This window comes from Enoplosus armatus, chromosome 21, assembly GCF_043641665.1.
Source record: "Enoplosus armatus isolate fEnoArm2 chromosome 21, fEnoArm2.hap1, whole genome shotgun sequence".
NCBI lineage: Eukaryota > Metazoa > Chordata > Actinopteri > Centrarchiformes > Enoplosidae > Enoplosus > Enoplosus armatus.
In genome coordinates, this window is record NC_092200.1 from 6,950,505 (window position 1) to 6,960,099 (window position 9,595).

The 9,595-nt window shown below is 40.6% G+C and overlaps 1 protein-coding gene across 1 annotated transcript; it reads left to right on the forward strand.

Annotated features, from left to right (window-relative positions):
• The first annotated feature begins 35 nt into the window (after positions 1-35).
• Positions 36-8,466, forward strand: mettl4 (methyltransferase 4, N6-adenosine). The gene is made up of 8 exons (XM_070928434.1): positions 36-266; positions 809-874; positions 2,043-2,400; positions 2,722-2,791; positions 3,514-3,688; positions 3,769-3,875; positions 3,989-4,080; positions 8,168-8,466. Exons 1-8 carry the CDS (start codon positions 36-38, stop codon positions 8,431-8,433), a joined length of 1,365 nt encoding a protein of 454 aa, XP_070784535.1. The 3' UTR covers positions 8,434-8,466.
• The last annotated feature ends 1,129 nt before the right edge of the window (positions 8,467-9,595 follow it).

The following is a 9,595-nucleotide window of genomic DNA, read 5'->3' on the forward strand; positions in this document are numbered from 1 at the left end:
TCGCTTTAATCCCAGTTAAACCAACCAGTTTGGCTATGTCCGTGGTGGTTCAGAACACCCAGGGCTGGGTCTTGGATGCATGCTCGCTCATTGATCAGGGGTATTCGCCTTGCGTCCGGTTTAAGGATAATCAAAAGTCACATGTCAGGTGTCGTTTCAAAAGGCAGTGTTTTCAGATTTTAAAGAGCCATTATAGTGTGAGTGCCAGTGCTGCCGTGGATGGAGGAAACACGGATATGTTGCAGAAAACAGACAAACCACCAAAGGTAAATCCCACTCTAAAAGCTGCTGTCTGGGGCCCACAAAAGTTACTTTACAGCGACAACTGCTGGTCCTATATATTCAGACAGCCAGAATCACTGCTGTCTGTGTAATGACACATGTATTATACCTGTTTAATGCAACAGGAAGTATCTGGAACACACTTGATACAACAAAAACAATTGACTCACTGATACATTGGTGTCTTATCTAACTTCATCATCTTCATCAGCTACTTACAACTTCTCTTTTGCTCAACATGTAATTTTTCATTCTCATTCACCATTATGTTTCAACCTATATAGGGGTCATGAAAAAATAAAGTTTCAATCACTGTTAAAGATCATTATTTCATGTTAATGTATTTTTCTTCCCTACAGACATTTCTCCGAAGTGTGGAGATAGTTTGAGGGTTAAAATGGTGCTATAGCATTGTTTCAATGACTCATGAAGCCATTAAGTCAATCCAATAATTAATTTGGTTGTGTTTGGTACCTGAATGGTGCTGAGCTTACTATTCTTCACCTAATATCAATTTGACTTTCAGAAAAGGAAACGCAAACACAGTGAACTCAACCAGGGAGAAGTTGACTCACAGGCCTTTCATGAGAAGGTATGTTGAATCTTATTCGCTAACTTTTAGTTTTAGCTCTGCATATGTCATCTTTGGAAAGAGATTTGTGCCGGCTGAGGTTGTATTAAACAACTGAAATGAATGTGTCACAGATAGACCAACTTGACGTAGAAAAATTAAACCTACAGTTGCAGTTAAATGTCCAAATAATCACAACCAGTTCCATTTCAGATTCATTTGACTCCATAAACAAAAGGCTTTCAGTATGAGCATGAGCGGTGGAAGAAGTACTCAGATATTTTACATAACTAAAATGAACAATACCAAAGTGCAGAAATACTCAAAAGTTAAAGTCCTGCATTCAAGTTTTATTTATAGGGGAACTCCACTGATTACTGTCTGTTTACACTCCTGAATCTCCAACTGAACTGTCGGTGGTTGAGTTGCCTTTTGGGTAATGTAGGAACCAGGTTTTAGACGATATCGCTGATTCTGCTGCATCGATCACTTTAATGTTGCAGATGGTAACAGTGGGGCTCATTTTAACTACTTTATATACTGCTGGGTAGCTTTATCTATAATAATACATCATAGTTTATTTGTGGGTTATATTTTGTTTTAATAATCTGGATCTGCAAAGTAACTATAGCTGTCAAATAAATGTAATGGAACAAAAAGTACTACATTTGCCTCTGAAATGTAGTGGAGTAGAAGTACAAAGTATCATAAAAATGAAATCACTCAAGTAAAGTACTTACGTACAGTACTTGTAAAGTATTTACGTGCATTACTTGAGTAAATGTACTTTAAAACAAATGTCAAATTAGCATCAGAATTAAGAATACTAGGGTGTTTCTAATCACTTAATCACCCCCAGATGGGCGTATCTATAACAATTTTCATAGCTGCTTTTATATGGCTGGAGGAACACAGGGAGCAGTACATTCATAACATTAACGTGAACTTAATAGCATGCAGCACAACCAGAACAGCTCTCTTCGTTTTTCCAGTTTCGTTTCCTTGATGCAAATAAAAGAAGCACAACACTCAGTGGCCAGTTTTACTTTAAATGCACCGCGGATGGAGCATACGTTTTATTGCATGCATTGTAAATACAGTCTCTGCCAGCACACATCTCAGATCCTCATAATTTCAGTTTAGCACTTAAGTTTAGACTAAGTAATCCCTGTAATGTGCGCTGATGCAGATCAGGTCTGTCATCCTGGAGGGAACCAAGTCCTTGATGGATTCTGGCCGATCCCTGGGGTTTCTAAACGGAGTGACAGACGCAGCGAAGGAGCCTCTTCCCTCTCAGGAGTGCAGCCTTGCCGCTCTTTGTGAAATGGCTAAAGAGCTTCCTCTAGTGGACGATGAGCAGGACGAGCGTGTTCAGTTACTTGTTGCTGAAGATGGCTGCACATCACATGTCGACTTGTTCTCCCGGGTCGCTGAGAACAGGGCGGACTGGGCTACAGTGGTTACACTGATGGGAGAGGAATATGTAATACCACCACACACAGCCTTCCTGCTTTCTGATTTCACAAGAATACAACCTCTAGTCCACTGTGAGTAAAATGTTGGCAAAAGTACATCTGAAAGTAATATGAACTGCAGCTAACTACATATAACTATGTTTTTCAGGCCATCTGGAACAGATCTGACAGATTGCCCCTTAACTGTAGTCACTGCATGATTGTGGTAACTTGTTTTGCATGAAGCAAAAAGCTGTAGAATTGTTGAAAGACAATGGTCGTTGTGGCATAAACAGGACCCCCCCCCGAATGTGTCACTGTAATAATAAAAGTCTGACACAGTGTGTTTCTCAAGTGAGAGCATAGTTTCCCAGCCTGGCATTGTGTGCTAAAGCTGCTTTTTTTCTCACACAGATGGAAGAAGGTTTGACTTGATAGTCATGGATCCACCGTGGGAAAACAAGTCTGTGAAAAGGAGTCGCAGGTAATTTGGCCTTTTAGAAGGTGTAACACAGAAAGGAAGATAAGATGAGACTTTATTTATCTCCTGAGATGACATTCACATGTCATAGCAGCACAAGAAACAGGCAAAAAAGTTTGGAGGAGAAACAGTCAGGTTGTGAGGCTGTACTTCTGCACAGTTGTACGGGCTTAATGCTAACAGCGTGCTACCATGCTCAGAATGTCAATGCTAACATGTTGATGGTAAGCAGGTATAATGTTCACCATCTTAGTTAGTGTGCTAACATTTGCTAATTAATTGATAGAAATGCCATTAGTTTTAGTAATCAGTTATAAACCAATGTATTGGGCAAATAAAGATTTTAACCTGATGATGGCGCTAGATGAAAAGTTAAGGAATCACCAAAATGATTACAAATCATCCTGAGGACGGCATGAATGTCTGAACCAAATTTCATTGAGCAAACGTAGTTCAAGTTATAGTTATCTATTTTATCAACTGGTAAACCCAGTTGGGTTTACCAGTTGATAAAATGGCATTGGAAGGCCAGGTTGGGAGCCACTGCCTTGGACCATATACGTATGTGTGCAAAAATCATTCTAGTCTAGTAGTTCAATAATACATTTTATTAGTGGTTATATAAGGTGGTATAGTGACCTTTTTACGAATCATACTGATTCAGAGAAGGGTATAGTGGTTGCATTTACACATCTTTACTTTTTTAATCTATTTTCTCACTGAAGATACAGTTCTTTGCCATCATCCCAGCTGAAACGGCTCCCTATACCCCTACTGGCATCGCCAAACTGTTTAGTGGTCACCTGGGTCACAAACCGGCCCAGCCACCTGCGTTTCATCCGCGATGAGCTGTATCCACACTGGGGGGTGGAAGTTGTGGCCAAATGGTTCTGGGTCAAGGTACAGAAAGTTTGAATAGGTACAGCTTTCAATCATTGGTGTGTTCCCAGATGTTTTAAGGGCCTGCTCCTTTCCCTCAGGTCACCACATCTGGACAGTTTGTGTTTCCGCTGGATTCACATCATAAGAAGCCATATGAAGTGCTGGTGCTGGGCCGATATCGCTCCTCTGCAGATAACTCCACAAGGTGTGAAATGCTTGACCTTTCTGTGTGTCAGTTTTTATACTCTTTATGCTATATCCCTTTAATGGAATATGTCCAAATCATATTTATTCTCAGACTTGTCTGACCACTTTTAGCTCTTCAGAGACGTCAGAGGTTCCTGTCGAGGATCAGCGTTTGATTGTCAGCGTCCCATCAGCTCTCCACTCCCAGAAGCCCTCACTCTCAGGTAAATGTTTCCAACATTTTTCTGAATGCCAAACAGCTTGGTATATCTAAGTAAAGTATGTCCGAGGCTTTAGAAGTGCAGTAGTGTTATGTGTTTTAGTGTGCCACCAGAGGGCAATGCTGCAACATGAGTGATTGTTATCTTGCTGTACAGCTTCAATGATAAGCTCTGAGTCCTCCTACCGCCTGCTCTAATATACGCAAAGGTACTAAGTCTGAGTCAGTTATTTAGGTTTGCATGGCTGAAAATGTATCATTTTGATTTTATTCCATGATAGAAGACGACAGCAGTTACTATATGCAAAATTATGACTACAACATGTTGTTGTATGAGAACTGAATATACTGAAGTAATAACTTATTGATTTTTTACATTATATAAGTAGAAATATCACACTTATTGACTGTATAACTTGCTCTTCCACTGCAGAAAGTTGGCATTTTCTTTTGAGACTGCTACTTGTTCATGTTGGAGGAGAGAAAACTGCACAAACACAACATGCAAGGTCTCTATTATATTCATAATAACTGGAGGACTTGAATCTTCAACCCATGACAGGTTTGATTTGTCTGAGTGGGAACTTCTGCTGCTCAGATTCATCAAATGTGTGCTTTTTGCACTGATTGTGGTGTGGCAAGACTCAACATGGACTCTGCTACTTAGAATCAATGTAAAACCTTGACAATGAATATGCAGAGACTATGAATACGAGAGGCTTGACGTCATTTCCCTCCCTCTCAGGGGAACGCGATTTATTGTGCAGTATGGAGAGCAAAACACAGCCAGTGTTTGCCGGTGCCCTTTCAGAAACACAGAAAAGCCTCCACCTCATGGAAGTGGCTGGATATTGTTGAAATACATTGATTTAAATCATAATGTTGCCATTGTGGAGCTGTGATACCATAAAGATTAAGTAGATTAGGACACAGATTGTGTTCAATCTCCTTGTGTGATTCAAAGCCCCTCAGCAGGTTTAATCAGAACTGGTTTGTTTATTCCTGTTACTTTATTTGCTGCTGTGGAGGTTTATCATAGCTTTTCATACTTTGTTATGCAGACATCTTTATTTAGATGCCGTAGAGACTTAACTGCACTGTTAGTAAGACAAAATTATAGAACAATGGCTTTATTTGTGGATCATTTTCTTTGCATTTTAAATAAATATGTGCACTACTAAATGGCCAGAAGGAGTAGCATCTATAACTGTGGTGTACATCTGTTTCAAATCCAACTTGACCCAACTCTTGCTGAGATGCCAATGAAAGCAAAACAGTTTATTTTTTAAATATTTGACATGATAATTTAACACGTCAGGGCTTGAAGGATGAATTACGTTTTTCTTTTGTTCACTCAATAGATTATGCAACTGCTAGAAATTTCAAACATCTAGACCTTTGGCATTAAGCAACCTGAGCTTTCTTACTCTCATGCCTGTAGTTCTGCAGCACTTTGTGTTCATGTCGAGCATGTCAGGTCTGCAAGAGCCAGTGGGCAGTCTCCGTGGTGTGAAGCCTCAACCCTCCAGCCTGCAGCGTTTAGAAACCCCGACCCACTTCTGCTCCCCCTCTCAGATGGGGCTCCTATCGCTGACATTCTTGGTTGCTATGGAGAGATAAGGGACACCATTACTCCATTACAGATACAACACATCCTTGCCAGATGGTCAAGCTGCAGAAAAAAAAAAGTGTTTGCGCTTCTCTGAATGGCAAGACGTGTGGCTTTTATTAATTAGGGCCCTCTACAACTTTAGAAATTGTGAAAAATGAAGTCGCTTTGCAAATTGGTATTATAATTAGTGGTTAAATGGCTGTTGCTAATATTCGTCTCAGAAAGAGGCACACTGCCAATTATGTGTGTTGCATGACTGTTAATTGGGGAATGGTTCTCTGACAGTGATCTTTGCACCAGTATGTTTCATTGGCAGCTACAATATTTATTTAATTAAAACAGTCTATTTAAAAATGATGAAAATGTTCATAGCTGTTCATAGTGGTTGTTCAAGAGTCTTGAAACCCCAATGCCAAAGGTATGATTGCCTCTTTTTTTTTTTAGCTCTTTGAGACTGTGACACTGTAGTATGTCAGATGGTTGAAATCACTTTGGTCCAGTTGGGTGTAAGGAGCAGCGTGGCCTCTAGGGGCCGCCTGTAGAGCGTTTGAATTCTCCATATTGACCTACATTTTGGGATCCTCCGAGGAAGATGTAATCAGTGCAGTCTTCGCTGTGCTGTAATTTTGATCTGTGAAATCTTTAAAAAGTTCATTTAAAGTTATGAAACAGCTAAAATTTGGATAGTGTGTGCTTGTAGCATTTATTTCCAGAAATAAGCTGAGCTCCTGTGTTTTCTAAACCACTTGAGGGCAGCTCAACAAGCTGTTTTTTCTCTATTTTGTTCTCCTCCATATTGGTAGAAATTGATCCTAATTAATTGGGAATTAGTGTAACAGAGTTTGGTATGCTAAAAAATATATATGTTAACTTATAAAACATATCTGCTTTTAACAGGAGACAAGAAGGACAGAGAGAGATTCTTAATGTAACTGGGTGTGATAGGCATATACAAGTGGCATCGGCGCATTTGTGGACATTTCTGTTGCCATGGATGATAATATGTCCATTTAGAGGTATATAAATTAAGATTAAGATGGGGCTAAAAACAAGACCCTGTGGGACTCCACATGTGTGCTGAGAAGTCATTGATTATATTGACTGAAAACATTCTATTACTGTAATTGAACTAATGGAGCAGTCCTGTACAACATAATCAGTTTGCTCTTACTTGGTTAATCCTGGAATATCTAACATAGAACATGCTGCTTGTCTAGAGAGTAGTTTGGTAGCACTTCCTTTGCCTCAGGCCTCTCATGGCAGAAGTTTCATAGGTTGTCCCATTTCAGAGTTAAGAGTATAATTAGACCTTTTATTCTCTGTTCAACTTTGAGAGGTGAGTCACCGGTTGGGGTTGAATTAGTCGGAGGGCTGCATGTTTGGCCTTTCCACTCTGTGACTCTCTGACGTGCAAAGAAAGAGAAAACGCTAGGCAGGACACCACATTGTGCAGGTTGGATCGGTTTGGGGATCAGGCTTTTGAGCTCATTAACTTCCTGAGTGTTGGCTGAGGCGAGTGTCAGGGAGGTTTGAGCATGCACAAGAGCAGACAGAGTAGCACCGGGGCAGAGGAAGTGAAACGTATCTGTCAGGTGTGCCGCTCCTGGAATATCATCACTTATAGACTCAAGGTCACTGCCAGTCTCCACATAGTAAAAATCTGTGCTGTGGTGTCAAGGAGCTGGGCAGTTGCCAGTGCTGTCCTCAGCCTATTACAGAGTAACACACAAAGTGCCCCCATAAGGAATGGATGCAGTGCAGTAATCTTACAATTGACTTTCAATGTATTAAAACATCCTTTTCATTTTTTTTTTTTTAGTTTTTCACGCCATTCACACAGAAGGGCATAAACATATATTAATGCCATTGACTGATGTGTTTTTTTATTTAAAGAGTTCACACTAGATTTTGGAAGGAGGAAAAATACCTCCATAAACATCACAGCTGGATGTGGTCCGTGTACGACACCCAGATGTGATGTGTTGATGCACGCTCCATCACTGCTGCAAAGGATGTGGAAATAGCATGTTGTCCCCACTAGTTGGCAGAGCAAGCTAGATTTTTAATAAGACTGGACGAAGTTACTCTTTAAAGAGCCACTTAAACCTTATTTTTGCTGACCTCCAGTGGTTTACATTCTTACCAAGTGTACTCCAGGGTGTGTCAGTGCACCATGACATCACTGTTACAGGTGGGGTTACAGGTGCAACAGACTTGAAGCCTTTAACCATAGAGGGCAGTAAAACACTGCTTCTCAGCCTGGTGTTAAGTTACAGAAAACTAAGTGAAACAGCAAACCAAAGGCAGGAAGAACTGGCTGTTTATTGACTCTCTAGGCAAAAATGCAATGTTGCCTTGTGTAGTCTGCGGTTTGATCTTAATTACAATTTTAAGGTAAATAGGGAAGGGGTAATTAAGGGCAATAAGTGGATTAAACCAGCCATGATCATTCCTCTTCCTCATTTCTTTCTCTCTATAGAAGTGTTGAAGCCCTACGTCGGAGCTGAAGCCAAGTGCTTGGAGCTGTTTGCCAGATGTCTTCAACCTGGATGGACCAGCTGGGGCAATGAAGTGCTCAAATTTCAGCACACGAGCTATTTCACGTTGACACCAACGGACGATCGAACAAACGTTCCCAAAGAGGAGGCCACAGACGACTGCTCAGACAAGCCCACAGTCACACCGGTGTTAAGCTCACCTGGACAATCCTCTCCTCCCCGTCACAGTCCCACCACTGATGACTGAAGACCTTCAACACTTGCCACATCAGTATTTCAATGTGTTTTTAAGATCTTGAATAAATATTTCGATACCAGCTCCTTTTGATCTGTGCTTCTCCTGCATGTGGGACCTTTGATTTCTTTTTTTGGGTCTGGGTTCATTTTTAAGGTAGTGAATCACGGATCTGATGATGCACTTGAAGAGATGAAAGTGCATTTCTGTATAGCTATGTTTTTAACTTCCCACACTGCAGTCAGATAAACATTTATACATTTATTTTTTAGCCTTTTGAGTAATCTTTGGCATAATATGCGTCGTTTTATGCTGTTTTGAAGTGAATTTCAAAAATTTTCCCACTCCTAATGAAAGAAACAATTTCATATTGAATGCATTCGTTTTTCTTGTAACTGTCCTTTAACAGAACTTTAGTGAAAGGCTTTTCACCAGAACAACACACTGCTGTATCCTCCGCTCTGCCTTTGTACTGTCAAGGACACCCAGTTCTACGCTTACATAATTTGTCCGTGAATTTTCCTTGTTTCCACTGAAAGACGCACTCTTCCCTGTGTCACACTTCTAACCGTCAGCACAGCCATTAACCTACCTCCTGGGTGGGGCCTCTCTAATGAGTCTGTGGTCTCCAGAGAGAGGAGAGGCGGTGTGGTGGTGTTGTGGGGACGAGCAGGGCTGTCTTTAAGGCAGATGAGAATGAGTTACGGCCTCTGCAGCACAGTACACATCACAGCTAATGAAGCCAGGGTTTGACTCCAGCAGGATCATTTACACATTACCTTGTCATGTCTCTCTGTAACACACACACACACACACAACACACCAGTCTATTCATCTATTTCTCCTCGTCTGTCCTGACTAAAGTTAGGATGAAAAGCAGTATGATGTTCAAAGAGAAATCAAAGTTTTTAACTTTAACAACAGAGTGAGTTTTTTTAGGCCCTCAAAGTCTTGACATTGTGGGCTCCCCCTCAGACAAAATATAAACACTGCGACGCCCCGTCTAGTATAATGTCAATGAAATATTGACAGTGCAACATGAAAAAAAAGTTAATATTAATGGATTTTGTCACTCCTATTATTATTCTTTGTCTTATATTTGGGGATGATCGTGCTTAAGTAAACACAGAGTATGATGCTGCCATTGAGTACTTATGGATGTACAGACAATTAT

Excerpts from the sequence above, each read along its gene's own strand:
- mettl4 (XM_070928434.1), top strand. The coding sequence starts at position 36 with ATGTCCGTGGTGGTTCAGAACACCCAGGGCTGGGTCTTGGATGCATGC. Across the intron at positions 2,792-3,513 it reads TCTGTGAAAAGGAGTCGCAG|ATACAGTTCTTTGCCATCAT; the intron begins GTAATTTGGCCT and ends TTCTCACTGAAG. Across the intron at positions 4,081-8,167 it reads CCAGAAGCCCTCACTCTCAG|AAGTGTTGAAGCCCTACGTC; the intron begins GTAAATGTTTCC and ends TTCTCTCTATAG.